Here is a 23,558-nt window from a genome sequence, read left to right as displayed (position 1 = left end):
ACCATGTTGAAGTAGAAAACTGTTCTCTTAAATAACCAGACTTGATTAAAGAATGTCAGTTAGAAAAATGTTGTAGATGGCAAGTGTACTATCTTTAATTTAGGCTTGAGTTTGTTGCTATAGACTTTCCTGCTGTTCTGTCTACAACCGAGGTTATGCCTTTAACTTCTAACGCCCATCAGTTCCTTTGGTGGTTTGGCAAATAAAGAAGGGTGAAGTCTTCTTAGATGTATACTTTGTAGTTGTCGTTCACGGTAGGATCAGACTATAAATCAGCATGGCCTGGGTGTGTGGGGCCCAGGCAGATGCAGTAGTAGTTTGCCAGGACAGAGTAATTTCCAGGAAGGCAGAAAGGCCTGGTCCCCATTTGGTTACCTCATCTGTGAAATGAGTGAGATGGGAGACTGCTCTATACCGGTGGTTTACCAAATCTAGGAAGTCCCTCAGAATTAACTGAGATGCTTGTTCTCAAAAAACAAAACAAAATAAACTTTATTCACCTTAGAGCTATTGAATTGTTATTTCCTGGAGTTTTGTCACAGATCTATATTTCTACCAAGTACCCAAGTGATTCTATGTGATACCAGAAGACCACTGGTTATAATGACTTCTGATGTTTCTTCTCAGATAGGACACAAGAACAAAGTATTTTCATTACTGAGATGTTAGCTGTTGCTCTCTATCCACATGTCCTCTTGTAGTGTATCTTGAAATACACATCAGATTATTTTTTAAATTCTCATTAAAAATTCTGCCTGGAAAATAGTTATAAAACTGGATAAAATTCTTTAAGATAAGAATGGAAAAATATAGATAATTGTTGAAACTGAGGATGTTTACTTAGAGGTTTATTAAACAATTCTCTGTACTTTTGGGTATGTTTGAAAATTTCCATAATAAAGAGTTTTAAAAAATGCATATATAGCTTAATGAAATTCATGCTGTTTGTCATTAAAAAGGACTTTTCATTTCCCTTACATTTTAAACTGTGATGCTAGCCATTTGAAAGTAACTTTATTGTAGTAGTAACTGCTTTTTTTTGTTCATTTATAGGCAAAGATTGAAAATGTGCAGAAAACAGGTTTCATCAAAGGACCAATGTTCAAAGGTGTTGCTTCTAGTCGGTTTTTGCCCAAAGGCACCAAGACAAAAGTTAATTTGGAGGAACAGGGACGACAGAAGGTGTCATTCAGCTTCAGCCTTACAAAGAAAACTTTGCAGAACAGGTTTCTGACGGCACTTGGCAGTGAAAAGCAAAATGATACTCCAAATTCCCCAGTTGTACCTCTTCAAGTAGACTCGACCCCTAAAATTAAAATGGACATTGGAGATACATTATCTACTACAGAAGAATCTTCCCCACCAAAATCAAGGGTAGAATTGGGCAAAATCCATTTTAAGAAACATCTGCTTCATGTAACATCCAGGCCACTGCTGACTTCTACCACAGCAGTGGCATCTCCATCTCCTCCCATAGTACCATTACCAGCAGTCATAGCAGAATCAACAACTGTAGACTCGCCACCCTCATCTCCACCTCCACCACCTCCACCTCCCCAAGCCACAACACCCTCATTACCAGCACCAGTAACAGAGCCAGTGGCCTTGCCACACACACCAGTGACAGTTCTGATGACAGCACCAGTAGATGTAGCTGCTAGAGCATTGAAGGAACCACCAGTTACAATTGTACCAGAATCATCAGAAGTGGACACTAAGCAGGACCCTGTGTCTAATAGTTCAGAAGAACACATAACTCACAATTTGAATGAGCAAGCAGATATTCCTTCACAAAAAGAAGATTCCCATATTGGGAAGGAAGAAGAAATTCCAGATAGTTCTAAGAGTAGTCTGGGCTCTAAAAAAACAGGTTCTAAGAAGAAATCCTCACAATCTGAAGGCACCTTTCTTGCTTCAGAATCTGATGAAGATTCTGTACGGACTTCCTCAAGTCAAAGATCACATGATTTAAAATTTTCAGCCAACATTGAAAAAGAAAGAGATTCAAAAAAGAGCTTAGCAACTTTAAAAAGTGAGGATTTAGGGAAATCTTCACGATCTAAAACAGAGAGAGATGATAAATATTTTAGCTACTCAAAACTTGAAAGAGATACTCGTTATATATCTTCTCGCTGTAGATCAGAGAGAGAGCGAAGGCGGAGCAGGTCTCGTTCTAGATCTGACAGAGGTTCTAGAACTAGTTCATCCTATTCTCGGTCAGAACGATCCCATTATTATGACTCTGATCGTCGCTACCATAGGAGTTCCCCTTATCGAGAGAGGGCACGCTATTCTCGGCCATATACAGATAACAGGGCAAGAGAAAGTTCTGACTCAGAAGATGAGTATAAGAAGACATACTCAAGGCGCACCTCATCTCATTCTTCCTCTTACAGAGACCTAAGGACACCATCCTCCTATTCTAAATCTGATCGAGACTGTAAAACTGAGTCCTCTTATTTAGAGATGGAGAAGAGAGGAAAGTATTCCTCAAAATTAGAAAGAGAATCCAAAAGGACTTCAGAAAATGAAGCAATGAAAAGATGTTGTTCTCCCACTAATGAACTGGGATTCCGACGGGGGTCATCATATTCCAAGCATGGTAACAGTGCTTCCCGTTATAAATCTGCCCCTTCAAAACCTGCACCCAAGGCTGATAAATTTAAAAATTCTTTCTGTTGTACAGAATTGAATGAGGAAATCAAACAGTCTCATTCTTTTAGTTTACAGACTCCTTGTTCAAAAGGTAGTGAATTAAGAATGATTAGTAAAGTTACTGAAAGAGAGAAGATTAGGTCTCCATCTCCATCAAATCGATTAAATGATTCACCTACTTTTAAAAAGCTAGATGAATCACCTGTTTTTAAGTCTGAATTTATAGGACATGATAGCCATGATAGTATTAAGGAATTAGACTCTTTATGTAAAGTGAAGAATGATCAATTAAGAAGTTATTGTCCCACAGAATTTAATATAAATGGATCTCCTGGGGCAGAATCTGATTTGGCAACATTTTGCACTTCTAAACGTGACACTGTTTTGATGTCTTCTGATGATAGTGTGACTGGATCAGAGGTATCCCCTTTGGTCAAAACGTGTTTGCTTTCATCAAATGGATTTCAAAATATTAATAGATGTAAAGAAAAAGACTTGGATGATACTCGCATGCAGCATAGTAAGTCAGAAAGCCCATTTAGAGAAACAGAACCTCCAGTGTCGCCACACCAGGATCAACTCATATCTTTGCCAGTTATGACTATAGATTACTCCAAAACAGTAGTTAAAGAACCAGTTGATGTGAGAGTTTCTTGCTGTAAAACCAAAGATTCAGATATATACTGTACTTCAAACGACAGCCGCCCTTCTTTTTGTCATTCCGGAGCTGAAAATACTGAGCCTTTAGTAACGAAGATTTCTTCAAATAGCTTTATGAACATGCATTTGAAATCAAAAACAGTTATATGTGATAATGGAAGTCTGACAGATCAGCACTCAAAATTTGCATGTGGAGAATATAAGCAGAGTGTTGGTAGTACTAGTTCAGCTTCTATTAATCATTTTGATGATTTATATCAACCTACAGGGAGCTCATGTATTGCTTCATCTCTTCAGAGTCTTCCACCAGGAATAAAAGTAGACAGTTTAACTCTCTTGCAATGTGGAGAGAATACATCTTCAGTTTTGGATGCTGTGCTGAAGAGTAAAAGCTCAGAGTTTTTAAAGCATGCAGAGAAAGAAATAATAGAAGTAGGTAGTGGCCTTCCTGATTCAGGAAGAGGATTTGCTTCCTGGGAAAACAGGCATAATAATGGACTATCTGGGAAATGTGTGCAAGAGGCTCAAGAAGAAGGGAATTCCATACTGCCTGATAGAAGAGGAAGACCAGAAATCTCTTTAGATGAAGAAGGTGGAAGAGGACATGCACATACTTCTGATGACTCAGAAGTTGTATTTTCTTCTTGTGATTTGAATTTAATCATGGAGGACAGTGATGGTGTAACATATACCTTAAAATGTGACAGTAGTGGTCATGCCTCAGAGATTGTATCTACTGTCCATGAAGATTATTCTGGTTCTTCCGAAAGTTCAAGTGATGAAAGTGATTCAGAAGATACAGATTCTGATGATAGCAGTATTCCAAGAAACCGTCTTCAGTCTGTTGTGGTTGTGCCAAAGAATTCTACTTTGCCCATGGAAGAAACAAGTCCTTGTTCTTCTAGGAGCAGTCAAAGTTACAGACACTATTCTGACCACTGGGAAGATGAGCGATTGGAGCCAAGGAGGCATTCATATGAGGAAAAATTTGAGAGTATAGCAAGTAAAGTCTGTCCTCAAACTGAGAAGTTCTTCTTTCATAAAGCAACAGAGAAGAATTCAGAAATTTCTTTTATACAGCCCAGCCGAAAACAGATAGATAATCACATGTCTGAAATTGCTCATCCTCAGAGTGATGGGGTTGATAGTACAAGTCATACAGACATAAAATCTGACCCTCTAGGTCATCCAAATTCTGAGGAAGCAGTGAAAGCCAGAATAACTTCTAGGCAGCAAGAAGAGCTGCCAGTTTATTCTTCTGATGATTTTGAAGATGTCTCAAGTAAGTCTCGGCAACAGACCACTTTCCCTAACAGGCCAGATAGTAGACTGGGGAAAACAGAGTCAAATTTTTCTTCTTGTGAGATCTCCCGAGTGGATGGTTTCCGTTCATCAGAAGAGCTCAGAAATCTAGGGTGGGACTTCTCTCAACAAGAAAAGCCTACTACCACATATCAGCAACCTGACAGCAGCTATGGAGCCTGTGGTGGACACAAGTATCAGCAAAGTGCAGAACAGTATAGTGGGACACGTAATTACTGGCAAGGCAATGGCTACTGGGATCCAAGATCAGCAGGTAGACCGCCTGGAACTGGGGTTGTGTATGATCGAATTCAAGGGCAGGTACCAGATTCCTTAACAGATGACCGTGAAGAGGAGGAGAATTGGGATCAACGTGGAGGATCTCACTTTTCAAGCCAGTCCAATAAATTTTTTCTGTCCCTTCAGAAGGACAAGGGATCCGTGCAAGCACCTGAAATAAGCAGCAATTCCATTAAGGACTCTTTAGCTGTGAATGAGAAGAAAGATCTTTTGAAAAACTTAGAAAAAAATGATATGAAAGATAGAGGGCCTCTTAAAAAAAGGAGACAGGAATTGGAGAGTGATTCTGAAAGTGATGGTGAGCTTCAGGACAGAAAGAAAGTTAGAGTGGAGGTAGAGCAGGGAGAGACAGCAGTGCCTCTAGGCTCAGCATTGGTTGGGCCTTCGTGTGTCATGGAGGACTTCAGGGACCCACAGCGGTGGAAGGAATGTGCCAAACAAGGGAAGATGCCTTGTTACTTTGATCTGATTGAAGAAAATGTTTATTTAACAGAAAGGTAAGCCAAATTAATACTTGTTGGACAAGTATTAACCTCGTTTTGTAGGAAAAAAATTAACTTTCAAAAGTTCAGAATATATGAGCTCAATTGTATGAAATATGGTTGTGTGATAAAATGTAACTTAAAAAATTTTAAAAGTGTATTTACCTATTTAGATTTGATGGTGTACAGTCCCCCAATTTTCCCCCCCACCCCACACACAGGAAGGGGATGTCTAAATTTTTTTTTTTTTGGTCCCATTACCTCTTTGGTTCTAGAAGTACATTAAAAAAAGTATATAGACCAGCCCAGTTTTTCTTAAATTTCTTTTACATGTGAAACTGTGGCAGAAAGTGAAACAAAACTCCAGCAAAATAGTCTGCTTTTAGAGAAGAAAAAAGTTACGTTGGATTTTTTTTTCCTTCATTCTGAACATTTTTTTTAACATCTTTATTGGAGTATAATTGCTTTACAATGGTGTGTTAGTTTCTGCTGTATAACAAAGTGAATCAGCTATATAGATACATATATCCCCATATCTCCTCCCTCTTGCGTCTCCCTCCCACTCTCCTGATACTATCCCACCCCTCTAGGTGGACACAAAGCACCGAGCTGACCTCCCTGTGCTATGCGGCTGCTTCCCACTAGATATCTATTGTGCATTTGGTAGTGTATATATGTCCGTGCCACTCTCTCACTTCGTCCCAGCTTACCCTTCCCCCTCCCGGTGTCCTCAAGTCCAGTCTCTACGTCTGCGTTTTTATTCCTGTCCTGCCCATAGGTTCTTCAGAACCTTTTTTTTTTTTTTAGATTCCATATATATGTGTTAGCATACGGTATTTGTTTTTCTCTTTCTGACTTCACTCTGTATGACAGTCTCTAGGTCCATCCACGTCACTAGAAATAACTCAACTTCGTTTCTTTTTAAAAATATGGAACCCTTCACGAATTTGCATGTCGTCCTTGCGCAGGGGCCGTGCTAATTTTCTCTGTATTGTTCCAATTTTAGTATATATGCTACAGAAGCGAGCACCATTCTGAACATTTTTGAAAAATATCATTAGGTACTTTACAAGCTGGAACTCGATTAGAATATAGTTTTCTTTTGTCATGTTTCAAAATCTGTTGCTAGTAGATTAAACTTGGCAATAGCATAACAAGTCTTTAAGTTTTAAATGGTGAAATCCCTAACATGAAACAAGGTATAATGAGGCTAGGATAATAAAAACAAATTCCTAGAGCACAGATTCTCAGTCGACTTTCTTACACCTCTCTTTGATAATCTTGTTTTCCCAATGTAAATATATGTTGAATATGCCTTTAAAAAAAATTTATAGTCTCCTAACCACCTACCTCCTTTTGGAAATTTCTCCTCTAGTTGAGAATCAACTTAGCCATCATCCCTTTAAGCATTCAGAATTTTTTAAAATGAAGACATTTTCCACTGTGGATAAGGTAAAAGACTTCATCTTAAAGTTAGACCCATCAGAAGTTTTTCCTATTTAAATAGCAAAAAAAAAAAAACCACTTTTTTTTTAAGGATAAAGCGGGCCTCTTACAATTACGTTCATTTGTAACTAGTTGTAAATTAGGTTTAACTTCAAAATATTGAATATTTTAAGTGGTACTCCTTAAGAATTTTGTGAGTAGAGTGATGCAACTTACATGATCTTTGTGAAAGAATAGAAATAAAATTAATCAACCCAACCCTCTGGATTTTATTCAGTGAGTTTCATATACATAATTGGTTGGTGAGAGGCCTTTTAAAGTGCTTGATATAAGCTGGGCATTTATAGAAGCCACTAAGAAGACAAATTATTGTAAAATAGTATGTGCATTCTTATGTCTAGTGAAAATAGGCTTACCTGAGCGAAATCTGTGCCCGTTAGTCCTCATCTGGCCTTTTTGGAGCAATACAAAATAAAGCTACTGTTTTTACACATAGCTCTTAAGTACTTATAAAAAGATAATTTGTTTATCTTTAGTCATCTTTCTTCAGGCTAAGCATGTTCTTATGCTCATTAATGAATTATATCTTTAATTGATCCAGATGAATCATACTTGTTATTCAAACTTAGTGGAAACTATCATGACACACTAGGTACTTTATAAAACTGAGACTGTGGTAGAACATATGTTGGAGATGAAAGCAGATTAGTTAGATTAAGACAGTCACTTAGAGCAGCTGTGCTCTTCACTTGTCTAATAGCTGAAGAGTAAGTCATAGTTCCCTAATCTTAAGAAAGGGATCTTATTCGTCTGTCCTTGATTTTTTTTTTCCTTTTTGACAAAGATCAAAAAATAGAGTTCAACAAAAAGACCAGTAAATAATCACATTTTCACTTTTGCTTTGCAAACTCTGGCTTAGGTTTTTATGAACCCAGTCAATTTCGAACATTTATCTTCTCCCCGCCAAATCTACACTGAGAAAGTTTAGTCCTCTGTAGTAATGCTATTCTATAATAATATATACGTCATTCTTTTTTCTTTTTTAAATCATTCAGTCTTCTTTTAAACAGGATTTGTACAAAAGTGATGTTGCTAAAGGATTCTCTAAAGGATTTGATTGAGCTAAATTCTTAATTAAAAACTCCTTTTTCTTTCTAAAGCAACTCCTTTTCTTCCTTAGCCTTGTATCTCAACTATTATTTGTATATCCATGAGGCCTGATTCTTTTTTTTTTTTTGGGCTGCTCCACTGCATGCGGGATCCTAGTTCCCCGACCAGGGATTGATCCCTCGCCCCCTGCAGTGGAATCGCGGAGTCTTAACCACTGGACTGCAGGGAAGTCCATGAGGACTGATTCTTAAACCTAACTTTAATTAATCAGCTATGTTATTATTTGATATTCATGAGTTTTCCTATTTCTCTGTGGAGCCAAATTTGACTATTAACATTTGAAACTGCTCAGAGTTCAAGGTTTAGATGACAAGGACTAGGAAATAAGGACTGAGTCCAAAATGATAGACCTGAACTTACCCCAGCTTCCCATTTGCCAAGGCTGAGGTTGTCTCTCTCACCTGTTTTGCAATACAATTCCTAGTGTTTTCAGTCTCATAAATGCTTAGTGGTTAGATGTTTTCTTCTTTTTGAATGATTGACTTAACGAGAATCATTAAATGGGAAACTAGTGAGATTTAGCACATTTTTGATTGTGTATGTTGTATCATTGCCAGGACATTTTTTTAACCAATTTTAATAAAATTTTACCCACTAGAAAGAAGAATAAATCCCATCGGGATATTAAGCGAATGCAGTGTGAGTGTACACCTCTTTCTAAAGATGAAAGAGCTCAAGGTGAAATAGCATGTGGGGAAGATTGTCTTAATCGTCTCCTCATGATTGAATGGTAAGTAAATTAGAATGCTCTGCTTTTGCTCAACTATTCTATTAAATGTCTCTAAATTTTAAGAAGAATTATTAGGAGTAAAATTTAACTTTTCTCCTTCTACCTATTGTGGAGTATTTCTGAGCAATGAAATCTCCAATGTGTAATAGTGTTTATAAGGAGGCAGATTTCCCTTGCATTGTGCGTTAGATTATAGTACATATTGTAAGTGCTCTGTAAAGTAGCCCTAATGCTAACATAGTAATACTAATTTTTACCCAGTCTCCTTTTATCTTTTGTAAGGTTCACGTCCTGAAAGGTAAATGTTGGTATTTTTTAGCTTTTACTATAAAAATAAGCTAAAACCCTAACATTTCAAAAGTGCTTAAAGTAAAATGTCTTGCTCCCCCAAGCCTCAATCCCTCTATTTGTAGTCTTTCCAGATAATTTTTATGCCTATACCAGCATGGGTAGACGTTTCCTCTTTTTATGTGTAGAAATGAAGTCCTTACTATATGTACTTTTTGAAACTTTGTTCCCTCTCACCTGCCACACACGCTTTTCTTTTTTTTAATAATTTTTTTTTTAATGTAACTTTGGCTGCAGTGGGACTTCATTGCTGTGCGCGGGCTTTCCCTAGTTGTGGCGAGCGGGGGCCACTACCTGCCACCATGCACGGGCCCCTCATCGTGGTAGCTGCTCTTGTTGCAGAGCATGGGCTCTAGGCACGCGGGCCTCAGTAGCTGTGGCTCGTGGGCTCTAGAGCACAGGCTCAGTAGTTGTGGCACACGGACCAAGTTGCTCCGGGACATTTGGGATCCTCCCGGACCAGGGCTCGAATGCATGTCCCCTGCATTGGCAGGCGGATTCTTTAACCACTGTGCCACCAGGGAAGTCCCCACACTTTTAATTAAATATGTTTTGGAGACCTATTCAGAGCTACATATTTAGACCTATCTAAATCTTTCTCTTGACTACATTATGTATTCTATTCATAGTTAACCCATATTTATTAATCTTCTATTGATAGACATTTGCTTCCATATTTTTCATATAAACAGTAAATATCTTTACATTAAAAAATGTGATTTTTAAAAAAAAACCAGTCGGATTGAAAATTGTATCATTTTTAACATGGAAAGAATATTAAGGTGATTTATAGTGTAGGTACCTTATTTTTAGTGTTAATGAAGTGTTTTTTCCCAAAACTCAGTTTTTAGTTTTGCTTATGTAATAGTGTTACAAAAATAAAACATATACCTCAAAAAATAAAAAAGAGAAAGCATTTTTGGTATTTTTAAATGTAAACTAAAAGCAGAGATGACAGTAAACATATAAGGAGAGAAGAGGGATTTCCTTGGTGGCACAGTGGTTAAGAGTCCGCCTGCCAATGCAGGGGACACGGGTTTGAGCCCTGGTCTGGGAAGATCCCACATGCTGCGGAGCAACTAAGCCTGTGCGCCACAACTACTGAGCCTGCGCTCTAGAGCCCACAAGCCACAACTACTGAGCCCGTGTGCCACAACTACTGAAGCCTGTGAGCCTAGAGCCCGTGCTCCGCAACGAGAAGCCACCACGATGAGAAGCCTGCACACTGCAACTAAGAGTAGCCGCCACTCACCACAACCAGAGAAAGCCCACGCACAGCAACAAAGACCCAACGCAGCCAAATTAATTAATTAATTAAAAAAGAAGAGAAGACATAAGAACAGTATTCTCCTAATTTGACATTGTTGCCCTAGTCTCTGCATTTTTCTGGTTTTTCCTGTCAACCTTGTTGAACAGATATGAAGTACAGAAATTCTTTTTTCTTGTTATTCCCACGCTCAAAACTTAGTGGTTCTCAAGATTAGGTTCAAATATAACCTTGGTATTGAGAGCCCTTCATAGTACATCAACAACCTGCCTTTTCATCTTCCAGCAACCCACCTTTCTTATCAGTTATCCTTAGCTATTTTATTCCCCTTTTCTCAAGTAGGCCTTGTTTCCTATTTCTGCACACAGGTGGGCACTGTCATTGTACCTCTTGTTTTCCTTATCTGTCCATATCCTCTGTGTCATTAGAAATTCTGCTTTAATCCTACTCCTTCCGGAAAGCTTTCTTTCACTGCTCCTCTCCAGAGTGAATCCTTTATCCGTTGGACATCTGTAAAAATGTTGCTTACTACTACTGGTTTGGCAATAAATAATAATATGTTGGAAATAGTTAGTAATTTTTATTGTAGCCTTACTCAGTATTAAAAACCTTTGTATCTGCAAGCTTTGGAATATTAAGAATTCAGTAAATTTTTGATTTTATTTTTATTCTAGGATCCATGAGGGAAGAGCCTTGCCAGTTTTTATTGTGCTTACTCTGAACAGAGAGATGTTTAATGACGACTTTGGTTTCTCTTAAATGTAGCTCAAGTAGTTAGCTACATTCAGAAGATGAAATTAGTGATGATTGGAGTGGAATATAAGAGAAGGTGCACTGATTGAAAATAAGTTAGCTCTGCATAGTTGTCAGAGTACTGCAAACTTACATGCAGCCTGGAAATGTATCTTAGACACTCAGGGAGGGGTAATGACCAGTTGACAAGACTGTATTTTGGGCATCATCTGTTTAACAATGTAGACACTCAATTTTAAGGAATCCCTTCATGATGGAAAGAATTATTGAGGAAGTCTCACTTGGAGTTTTACCACACATATGCTGATTATGCCATAAAGATATGGATATATTTACATAACATTCTAGTGAACATGTTTTTGGTTCTTTTGCTGCTTTGAAGAATTAATTTTCTCCTTTTCTCATTTCAGTTCTTCTCGTTGTCCAAATGGGGATTATTGTTCCAATAGACGGTTTCAAAGAAAACAGCATGCAGATGTGGAAGTCATACTCACAGAAAAGAAAGGCTGGGGCTTGAGAGCTGCTAAAGACCTTCCTTCGTAAGTTGTTTTAATCGTCTTTCACTTCATTTGTGTTGTTGAAGTTGGTTAGATACTTTTTAGGAAAATAATTTGCCTATTACACTGAAGTTTAATAATGATTATTGTGCAATGACCACTTGGTAGCTACTTTGTTCGTTTTAAATTCACTTCTTTTAGGAAATTAAATAGAAATCTCTTCTGTCTATATATGAGAGAGCAGTTTGTCCCTTGTGATATTTGGACTAGGCCGGTCCTTCTTTGTCTGATAGTTATGTCACCTTAATTCCAAGTAATTACCAAGTATTTGCTGTAGATCCCCACAATCCCTATGAAACTCTATAAAAAGGAGTTAGGACAGAATCTATAAAGTTGAATCTATATAAAGTTTAGTTGGGATAAGAGTAGTGGAGAGTCTGAGGATATTGAGATAGAGAATTAAAGCATACTTGATAGATACTCATTAAACATTTTTGAATGAATAAATGTTGCCTTCTAAAGTCATGCAACTTTTATATGTAATGCAATAAAAGGTTCAGTTTTATTTTCTACCATATTCGGTATTTCCTTTAACCACCAATTTTCTTACATATAGCATATTTAAGTATTCTTATGAAAGTTGAGTACCTTTTTCTTTAAAGTTAAGTATATACAGATTACATTTGTTTATGATTGAAGAATTTTTAAAAATACATCAAAGGAATAAAGGAAGAAAAACAGTTGCTGATTCTAGTGATTCAGGCACAACTATTCTTTCAGAATCCTAAGCATATGGCCAAACTTGAATGGGAATTGGGATGGAGTGAGGGGTTTTAGTCTTTTTATTGTGGGGATTCAAAGCAACCAGGTAGCAAAAAACCTAATAATAACCACCACCACTACCACCAGGTAATTTAGTTTTCTGACAGGAACCTCATATATCTTTTGAAAGCCAAATCATTTAGTTTTTATTGTGAAAATAGGAAATGATCTTATCCTTTTGAGAACCAACTAGAAAAAAACCATGTTTTATTATATAAAAAAGTAGATAGTAGGAACCTCATATATTTCCCTTTTCTGCAAAGTATTATCAGAGTATTTTGGTTTATAACCATTTTTAAATTGTTTATTTGAAACAAGTATCTCAGAATCATCTCAGTATGTTTCATATCCAAATTCATTGGATCCTTTATAATATTTTAAATAAATAATAGACTAAGCTTCCCTTGAACACTGTTAACAACACTGAACTCAGTACTTGCCAAGGCAGTCTGGTGCATTTCTAAAATCACTAACTCTGGTCTAGATGCAAGTTTTTAGGTATGCTTTCTTTTATTCTACTCAAGCCAGCCAGGCTTTTCTTTTGGAGAGTCTTTTTAAAAATTTTTTAAAGGAACTCCAGTTTGGACATAACCCTCTCTTACAGGGGTAGTAATGGACACTGCCTCTTGGCAGAGTCTGCACTAACATAGCTTCAACTTTAATGTAAATTCTTGTTGTATGCAACAGAGACTATTTGATGGCTCAGGAGTCCGTTTCTGTTATGAGGAAGGAGATGGGAGAAGAGAGGAGAGAATGCGTGACTGGTTCACATAGCAGGTTAAAATTTCCTAAAGCTCTTTAGCTTTCCTCAGCTACTCACAAAGAACCCTGCTTTGGTAAAATATACCAGGACTTAATGTTTCCATGATTCCCACACTTTCACTCATGTACTTCCATGTGCTGATGGTAATACCAATTTTATAAATTTTTAACTCTAAGCTATTTAGGTGTTCACTGGTAGAGTATTCCCATTTAAGAAGGGCATACTGTCAGATGTGCACAGTATGAGGAGGAGGTATTTGGAACAAACTGCTAGTTACTGTTAAAATACCATGACAGACTCCACCAAAAAAAAAAGCAAATTCTTACCAAAACCCTCAAGTTTTAGGCTGTAGGAATGGAAGGCAGTGCTGTCCAGGTTGACTTAATGTTATTGGATACCAAATGGGACTTCGTTTTTTTGGGATGGGGGGGTGGAGTAAAATTCAAACAATATATTATTAGCCTTTTTAAAGTGCATGATTCAGTGACATTTAGTACATTCATAATATTGGGCAGCTATCACCTCTGTCTAGTTCCAAAAATCTTTATCACCCCAAAAGGAAACCCCTTACCCATTAAGCAGATTCTCCCTATTGCCCCCTCTTCCCAGCCCTTGGCAACCTCTAAATCTGCCATCTCTGTGGATTTACCTATTCTAGATATTTATATGAAATATAAATGTGGCTTTTTGTTTCTGGCTTCTTAAAGCTGTTAAACATAGCATTTTTTTAGCGTGGCCAAAAAAAAAAAAAAGTATACTGATTATGTCAGTATATCATAACAAATACAAATGATTTACATTTTTAAATTTTAAAAATCTCTTTGGTTAGTGTTAGGGCACGTTTGTTTATTTTCTCTCTGCACGTCTTGTGGGGTCTTAGTTCCCCGACCAGGGAATGAACCCAGGCCCCAGCAATGAAAGCGCTGAGTCCTAACCACTGGACAGCCAGGGAATTCCAGGGCATGTTTATTTTGAAAGGGTAAGACAAGACTTCTGGGTAGGTCACTTCAGGTCCGAACTTGGGAGTAAACCGTAGAGAAGCATTTGTTTACATGGAGGTAATACTTGAAGTCATTGGTGAGAATGAGCTTTTATAAAATAAAGGGAGAGGGAAGAGACTGAGAATATCTTCAATAGAGAAGAAATAGGTAAATAACCATGAACAATCAAAGGTAGAAGGTAACTGAAAGAAGCCAAGGAGAGAGCTTAATCATGACTGTTGATAAATGCTAGAGAAAACTCACAGAGAATGCAGTCAGAGAAAAGGTATATTTGACCTTTAACATCATTAGAGACCTTTGAGAGTAAAGGTAGTAGAAGGGCTGCTGTATTTAAGTTGCCTTCTTTTTTCTTAGGACATAAAGCCTCTAATTTTTCACTGCTTCTGATTTCTTCACAACCATTTCTCAGTTGTGAATCATTGTTTTCATGATAATGTAAACCAGACTTGAAAGTTCGTTTTAATATCTAGTGAGAGCAAGGATATGCATTTTGGTATAAGTGTAAATTATAAAAGCTTCTTAGAGTCAACATTCTTTGAAAAGTATTAGGAAGGAGAAAATTAACCTCGATTAGTTGCTAGGCACTTTACATATATTTTAATTACATCTTGTGTAATAGCAAATCTGTCCACTTTACAATAGTTTTTAAAATTCATTATTTTTGCATGGATGTATGTGTTTTCCGTATATCTCCTAGGCAGGAAATACTGTTTTTCTTTTGCCAGGAACACCTTTGTCCTGGAATATTGTGGAGAGGTACTTGATCATAAAGAGTTTAAAGCCCGGGTAAAGGAGTATGCACGAAACAAAAACATCCACTACTATTTCATGGCCCTGAAGAATGATGAGGTAAGTGGCATGATTGTGTTTGTTTTGAAACAGATCTGGAAATTCTTGAGTTTGAAAGGGGTCATTGATATGGACTGATATTTAAAATATATTAAGTGACCAAAATAAGGAGCTGAACAGTGTGGATAGTTTTTTTCTATTTGCTTACAAAAAGGATGAGGGAGAGGGGGGTATTTACATGTATATGTAAATGTAAACATACATGCTTCATACTACAATTCTTAAAAACTATTGATAGCCCCCAAAGAGCTTTTGTTTATGTAGATTATATTTATCAATATTTATATTAAAGACGAAAGCTGAGAAGTTGAAAATACTTATTTTTTATTAAACCATTTAAAAGTGACAATAAGCAAGCCTATTACGTTGACACAAATAGCATATGCTTTTGTGAAAATTAAGTATTTTCCAAAAAGCTTTTTTTTTTAGTGAGGAGTACCATTTACAAATCTCTTTAATGTCTGACTTACTAGAATTTAGCTAGATTCTCATGTCTGCCTCTACATCCAATCTGGAAATGCAAGTTGTAGGGAACTATCCTAGTAGGACCTGTTGAATCTCACTCTGAGGGTGGGCTCAGCAAGAGTTTTAACAAGCTCTCAGTGGATTCAGATACATACTCAAGTTTGAGAGCTGCTGCACTGTGGTATCGCATGCATTTGAAAATAAAGTTTTAAAAACTTGAAGTAAGATTGGAATATAATAGGATGTAAGAAATAGCTAAAAGAAAATGAGACATTGATAGATATGGAGATAATTTTGCCCCCTAGGTAAAATGTTGATAGTTAGAGATCTTTCTGAGGAAGACATTGGATATTTGTCACTTTGATGTGTAAAGTGATATGAGAGAGTTCTCAGAAGGAATGGGGGATTAGGGGTAAGGGTCTTAAATTTGCTGGATGCCTTGCCTTTGCAAAATGCACATATGTTTTAAGGTCTCTTTTTTTTTTTTGCGGTATGCGGGCCTCTCACTGTTGTGGCCTCTCCCGTTGCGGAGCACAGGCTCCGGATGCGCAGGCTCAGTGGCCATGGCTCACGGGCCCAGCCGCTCCACGGCATGTGGGATCTTCCCAGACCGGGGCACAAACCCGTGTCCCCTGCATTGGCAGGCGGACTCTCAACCACTGCGCCACCAGGGAAAGCCCCTAAGGTCTCATTTTTAACTGTTAAATTATCCTTTTCCCTAGATAATAGATGCCACTCAGAAAGGAAATTGCTCCCGGTTCATGAATCACAGCTGTGAACCAAACTGTGAGACTCAAAAAGTAAGTTGAGGTAGATTTAGAGTTTGGGATATTTGTTCAAGACTGCTGTTCTGACTGTTAATTTTAGATTCTATACCAAAGGTACGCATGGATATTATTTTTTAATCATTGTACTGATTTTTTTCTTACTCTTAAACTTTTTTTTGAAATAAGTTTAGATGTATAAAATAATAAATAGTGTTGAAATAGTACAGAGTTCCCATATATTATCCTTCACTAACTTCTGCAAATGTCTACATTGAACATAACCATAATATAATTACCCAATCCAGGAAATACTGTTAACTACTAACTAGTCTAAAGACCTTATTCAAGTTTTGCCATATGTCATTTTTCTAGTCTAGGATCCAATCCAGGAACTCCAGTTGCATTTAATTGTCACATCTCTGCCCATAAATTTTAGATATTGTTTAAGGTGCCGAAATGAAAAACTAAATTTTAATTTTGATGAAGTCCAGTGTGTACTGTTATATTCAGATTTTATATCAGTCTTATCCAGGTGCCAAATTTGGTAGTTTTAATAACATTTATAAGGGGCTGAATGGCCACAGATGAGAGAGACGATATATGGTATGCATGTGGATATACTGCTCCTCCTCAACAAGGCCAGACTTTGGGTCTTGGTTATCTTTATGTCCCTGTGCCTGGCACACAGTTGACACTTGATAAATTCATTTACCGAATTCGATGTAATATTTCGAGGTAATGATCTTGGTACCCTCTAATTTGTGTTTTAAGCTTAGAGTTAAAAAAAAAAAGCATATAGATACATATATATGCACATTAGAATATTGGTTCTTTTTTAGGTTAAGAAAGCTGTGGACCCACGCCCTAGAAAAATATATCAGTGATTTCCTCTCATATTGAATAGTTTTGACTCTTGGATATTTTTTGCCCTTTGATATCTGTACTTATAGATCTTAGATACAGCTCTTCCAAGAGCCAAAACATACAACGAATAGGAGAACCCAGTGTGAAATTATTTAACCTAATTAAGTTCTGGTTCTATTTTTGCCTGCAGCTGGTGGCCACATGTCTAGCTGTGAGACTCCAACTGTACTGTTTCCCTTCACCTCTTTAAGTCTGGGTTTTTCATCAGTAGCAGGTTCAAATGGTCTGGACAGGCGCTTTCCAGTCAATTTACATATTCTGGAACTACAAGGTCCAATCCCTGTGTATTTACCCCCATTTTAATTTTTGAGTTTTATGTATCTGCTCTGATGCTTCCCTTCCCTTTCTCTACACTCAGCATTATGACCACTGTTTCATGAAATTAAACTTCTGGCATTGTTGTTTTCCTTTTTCCACGCCCCATCTTATCTTATAGTTACTTTTAACATAAGGTAGTACAAATTCGCCTGGTACTCAGTGACACCAAGCATTCCATATTTGCCTATTTTTACTACAAGTGAATCTTTACTGTGTGAAAATGTGTATTAAGGTAAGTTAAAGTAGCAGTTACTTTTTTTTTTTTTTTTTTTTGCGGTACGCGGGCCCTCACTGCTGTGGCCTCTCCCGCTGCAGAGCACAGGCTCCAGACGTGCAGGCTCATTGGCCATGGCTCACGGGCCCAGCCGCTCCACGGCACGTGGTATCCTCCCGGACCGGGGCACGAACCCGCGTCCCCTGCATCGGCAGGCGGACTCCCAACCACTGCGCCACCAGGGAAGCCCCAGCAGTTACTTTTATTAGAGTTAAATTATAGATGATATTCATCTGGTAGCTCATTAAATAAGAGTGATACTTAAGTTTATTTTGTTTTTTAATTTTCCTGTTAGCTATTTGGAAAAGCCTTTATTATCTAAAGAGGCACATGCATAATTAAGGCAGGTGATGATGATCTTTTTTTAAAAAACACCCACACACACATAGATTAACCAGTTACTAATTTCTTTTCTTTTAAAAACAACATCTCAGTGGACTGTGAATGGACAACTGAGAGTTGGGTTTTTTACCACCAAACTGGTTCCTTCAGGCTCAGAGTTAACATTTGACTATCAGTTCCAAAGATATGGGTAAGTATTGATTCCGTTCTGTTTTGCTGCTTCTGATGCAGAAATAGACTGTTCAGATATAGGAATCGAAAATTTAGATGTGAATTACTAAGAAGTTATATGTACTGTCAGTTCTTATCTATAGTGTTCTCTTTTAGTTCTGTGTATTTTCCTTCTGTATGACACTTCAGGCCATTAAGGGATATTGTACAGGAACTACATGTTCCTCCTCTGAACTTCATGCTGCCTTATTTATATAGTTATGTTTCTAATATAATTTTAAAACTTTCTATTACAGAAATGTCAACAGGGTGTTGACATGGTATAAAGAGAACAATATAATGAATCCCTGTGTGGCCATAATTCATCTGTCAGTTATTAGTTCATGAGTTTATCATGTCTCATCTATACCATATTGTACTCTGAAAAATAATTTGTTACCTAGTTCTACCAAAACCAGTAACTGATGCAATAGCACTGAATACCCCTAGCATTTATATTGTGGTTTTAATAAAACCCCACTAAAAGGAACAGGGTTCCTCGGAGAAATGTCTGGTGTCAACTTTGGGACAGGTATTAAACAAGATGACTCTGGATTATCTCCTCATACCAGAAAACCAGTTATAAAAGATAAGGAGGGTCATGTCAAAGGGACTTCGGAGATAGCTTGAATAGAATCTCACTTACCAAAAGTGGGAGGGTTCTTATTAACACTTAAGCATCATTAAGAATAATAATGGCGAGTGGTTTGAAACACACTACATAAAATCCATGAGTTTTAATGACATTTTAAAAATAAAAGCGCATTAGTCATAATTGAAAGGAACCAATTCATGATCTTGAAAACTAGTTTTTGGTTTTTTTTAATTGAAGTATAGTTGATGTGCAATATTACATAAGTTACAGGTATACAACATAGTGAATAACAATTTTTAAAGGTTATGTTCCATCTATAGTTACTACAAAACACTGGCTATATTCCCTCTATTGTACAGTACATCCTAGTAGCTTATTTATTTTATGCATAATAGTTATATCTCTTAATCCCCTATCCCTCTTTTGCCCCTTCCCCTCTCCCTATGAGTAACCACTAGTTCAAAAATTAAAAGAAGAAAAAAATCAAGCATTTACCCTTCCTTTCCCAAGTGAATTTTTGATTAAACCAAGCAGTTGGTGAGAGGAAATTCTTTATAGAGGTTATTTTAGCTAATAAATGAAGCAGTAATGGTATCACCATTTTGCAACACCTCATAAACTAGTGGATCTAGGCAATGGTCAAGTATTCTGGGGTTGACCAGGTTCCATGTAGGGCTCCATTATTTTTTTTTTCCTCTTGTATTTGTACTGTCCTCTTTGAAAGAAAGGAAACTGGAAATTAAGTGCTGTTTGTGATTCCCTGCTGTATTTATCAAATATTTTTGTGCCTCTGATTGCTACTGTTATATACTAAATCTGTCAGTTTACTTTTGGAATAGTCCTTCATGTTTTCCTTGGGTAGCTCTGGTTGCAGAGTAAATAAATGGCAGAGGGCTGTAGACTTAGGCCTGTATTCTTTCTTCCACTTTACCTTGACACCATGGTTACATTTACTTATTACTATATTTATTAGTAATGTCTCATCCTTATGTAATGATAACTTTTAATAACCACGTGTTTCCTTCTAAGTGTCCTTTACTAATTATGCTTTTTATATCTGTTCATAATAATACATTTTGTTCTGTGTGTCAGTTAAATATTTACATATAAGTTATAGGTGTTGATCTATTTAAGCAATTTTGTTCTTAGCCCCAACAGGTATATAAGATCTCTTATTTTCATACATTAGTAGAAGCTCTCATAAATGGAGAAATTACTTATTAATTTCTTGGCTAGTTTTGTCTAGCTAATAAAGAATGACTTTTAAGAGCAATTTTCAGGCATTTCTATTAGTATCAGGTTTGTTGGTGTCTCTTAAAAAAACTTTTTTTCCTTTAAGCTGGATTGACTCTTCTCCTGTATGTAATTGCTATACTATCAACATTTTTTATGGTTTACTTTCACATAATTGACATCTTTCTTATGCTCCTCGAACAGGAAAGAAGCACAGAAATGTTTCTGTGGGTCGGCTAATTGCCGGGGTTACCTGGGAGGAGAGAACAGAGTCAGCATCAGAGCAGCAGGAGGGAAAATGAAGAAAGAACGATCTCGGAAGAAGGATTCGGTAAGTGTTCCATTCTTCTTTCAACTGTCACCATGTGCATTTTAAGAAGGGAGGTAGCTTTCCTGAATGAACTTTGAAAAGTCAAACTACAACCAGAGAAATTCAGGGTCAAATGAGATAATCATGGAAAAGTACGATTGCTGTTTTTGTTTCATGGAGGTTAGACGTGGATACTGAGAACTATTGAAAGCATCTTGAAAACAGACAGGTTAATAGTTTTTGAGAGCCTGTAAAACTCCTAATCTTATGTATAAGTAACATGTTTATCTGTTGACTCACATAAGTCTGATCTACATTCCTAATCTTTTAATATTGTTTTGTCTTTTGTTTGCATGTGTTCTTAAAATCTCTCAAAATCCTCCTTGGAGAGTAAGGTGAGTTTTGAGAGGTAACAGGCAACCCAAGAGTGAGAAAGGGGTAGTCTCAGATGGTCTTTGTATTTAATCCGTTAGAACAGTGGTTGATAGCCTTTTTTCTACCCCAGTTCACCTGAGTTACAACTGGAGGTGAGTGGTATCTTGCTACTACAGGAGCTCTTAACTGGGACAAGAATTTTGTGTCGTTTTTAAAAAATCCCCCCTGCCCTTTTTCTGAGGATCCCTTTGTCAGAGCAGTGTTTCTCCACCTCAGAACCACTTGGCAGGGTCCATTGTAAAAATGCACATTTTGGGGCCTATCCGCAGACCTATGAATCTTAGTGGAGGGCCAGAAGGAGCCAGGGGGCCAGAGGTGTTAGCCAGCAAATCCACCTGTGAGTCTTTTGCAGTTAGCTCATTCCTAGGCTTTTCAGGAACCCATACTTATGTTAAGAATTGTAAATGACAGCAGTCTTACTATTTAGTTGAGCAGGTAGAACACATAAGTCAGGAAAGGGATAAAAATATAATAGTTAAAAGGTGATGTCAGTAAACCCAAATTAATTGGAGAGAATTAGTTATTGAGAATCTGAATTCTATAAGAAGACTTAGATAGCAGGAAGCATTAGAAAGGGCCATTTAAAAATTAAAAAAAAAAAGGGGGTCATTTAAAAAATGCAAAAAGGGAAAGTTTACAAGAAACACCCATGCTTCTGCCACCCAAGATGAACAAATGCTCTTTAGAGTATTGTTGCTTCAGTTCTATTTTTTAGAGAGCATATATATTGTAATTGTGTGCTAAGCACTCTTCTAAGCGCCTGACACATTAACTCATTTAATTCTCACAATAAGCCCTTTAAGTTAGGTACAAGGATTTTCCCTCTTTTACAGATGAGAACACTAAAGCACAGAGGTTACAAGGTCGCCCAATAAGCGACGGGAAAGAGCTAGTCTAGCTCTTTTCTTTGCTTTTAACTGTATTGAGTTCCTTTGTGTAGAGTTTTAGAAATGATATATATATATATATATATATATTTCTACAGTTTTTAAAAAAATTTTTATTTATTTTTTGACTGTGTTGGGTCTTCGTTGCTGCACGTGGGCTTTCTTTAGTTGCGGTGAGCGGGGGCTACTCTTCATTGCCGTGTGTGGGCTTCTCATTGCAGTGGCTTCTCTTGTTGCGGAGCACAGGCTCTTTCTTAACCACTGCGCCACCAGGGAAACCCCCACAATTTGTTTTTTACTCTTCCATGTTGATATATGTGTATGTATATATATATGTACATTTTTAACTGCTGTAAAGATTTTCATCATATAACAGTTTATTTACATATATTCCTACTGATGAACACTTGTGTTTCCAATCTTTTGCTCTTAATGTCTTTGCACATGTCTCTTCTGTACATGTTTCTTTAAGGTATATCCATGGAAGTGGGGTCACTGGGTCATAGCCTATTAGCTTTTGGACCTGACTATTACAGGAAATTTTTCTTTAAACTTCATCAAGATTACTTTTATTTTTAACTCTTGTTTCATATAATTGATAGTTTACCAGAGCAACCACAAAGTAGTCATTAAACATGTTGACCTAAGCTAAAATCTCCATAAAAGCTTCCCTTTGGCTATTTTCTGTTTTCAAAACTTACATTAAAAACTGCATTATTGGTGGGGAGCGTTGTTGTAGTGTGATGGTTTCCTGGGTGGTATTATACTGCCATCATAACAATATCAGATGGCTTTCTACCTTCCTGGTAAGATTCAAGAACAACCCCAAGGGACCAAGACGTAGGTATTCCTGGTTTTTGCTTGCTTGTTTTTATTCTGGTAATAGTATGTCCATATCAGTATTTTATGGTATTGTAGACTAAATTAGATGTAAAGTGAATCTAGTCAGTTGGTGGGCTGAAGTCATGGGTTGCTCCAGATGTGAATTTATTTATTTATTTATTTATTTTTGGCTGCTTTGGGTCTTCGTTGCTGCACACAGGCTTTCCCTTAGTTACAGTGAGCAGGGGCTACTCTTTGTTGCGGTGCATGGGCTTCTCATTGCAGTGGCTTCTCTTGTTGCGGAGCATGGGCTCTAGGTGCGCGAGCTTCAGCAGTTGTGGCTCGCCGGCTCTAGAGCGCAGGCTTAGTAGTTGTGGCTCATGGGCTTCGTTGCTCCGCGGCATGTGGGATCTTCCCGGACCAGGGCTCGAACCTGTTTCCCCTGCATTAGCGGGCGGATTCTTAAGCACTGCACCACCAGTGAAGCCCTCCAGATGTGAATTTGAAGCTGTTCTGGAACAGGGATGTTTTGGATGAAACTTTGCCCTGATAGAGGAATGACCCAGAGTGAATCTGGGTTCCTAGAAGGGTCATTTGTCCCTTGACTGTAATGAAGAGTTTAACTCCACTTTGGTTTTAATTGGATTGGTCTCCTACTGAAATTGTGGCTGGATGCTTAGATTCTGAGTTCTGGTCAGGTACAGTTGAATAGAATCACAAAAGTAGCACCTCTTGAAATTCCCAAGTGTTAAGGAGTTCCCTGGCAGGGAACTCGGTGCTTTCACTGCCATAACCCTGGGTTCCATCCCTGGTCGGGGAACTAAGATCCCACAAACTGCGTGGTACAGCAAAAAAAAAAAAAAAGGAAAGAAAGAAATTCCCAAGTGTTAGTTTTTGGAATTCTTTTGGGTAGGGGATGCCGTGGAAAGGA

The 23,558-nt window shown here is 37.4% G+C and overlaps 1 protein-coding gene across 2 annotated transcripts in view; it reads left to right on the top strand.

Moving 5' to 3' along the window:
- Window positions 1-1,088: 1,088 nt before the first annotated feature.
- SETD2 (SET domain containing 2, histone lysine methyltransferase) overlaps window positions 1,089-23,558 on the top strand; it is an 83,274-nt gene continuing 60,804 nt past the window's right edge. For both annotated transcript variants that reach the window (XM_082662837.1, XM_082662836.1), the window contains exons 1-7: window positions 1,089-5,414; window positions 8,614-8,745; window positions 11,524-11,652; window positions 14,922-15,045; window positions 16,233-16,310; window positions 18,228-18,325; window positions 20,378-20,504. In XM_082662837.1, the coding sequence (XP_082518963.1) occupies window positions 1,099-5,414; window positions 8,614-8,745; window positions 11,524-11,652; window positions 14,922-15,045; window positions 16,233-16,310; window positions 18,228-18,325; window positions 20,378-20,504 (5,004 nt within the window). In that variant the 5' untranslated portion in view covers window positions 1,089-1,098. The remainder of the gene's footprint in view (window positions 5,415-8,613; window positions 8,746-11,523; window positions 11,653-14,921; window positions 15,046-16,232; window positions 16,311-18,227; window positions 18,326-20,377; window positions 20,505-23,558) is intronic.

The sequence above is a fragment of the Grampus griseus genome (assembly GCF_964374135.1).
Source record: "Grampus griseus genome assembly, chromosome: 10".
Lineage (NCBI taxonomy): Eukaryota > Metazoa > Chordata > Mammalia > Artiodactyla > Delphinidae > Grampus > Grampus griseus.
The sequence above is the reverse complement of the archived record's forward strand: the minus strand, read 5'-3'. Positions and strand labels throughout refer to the sequence as shown.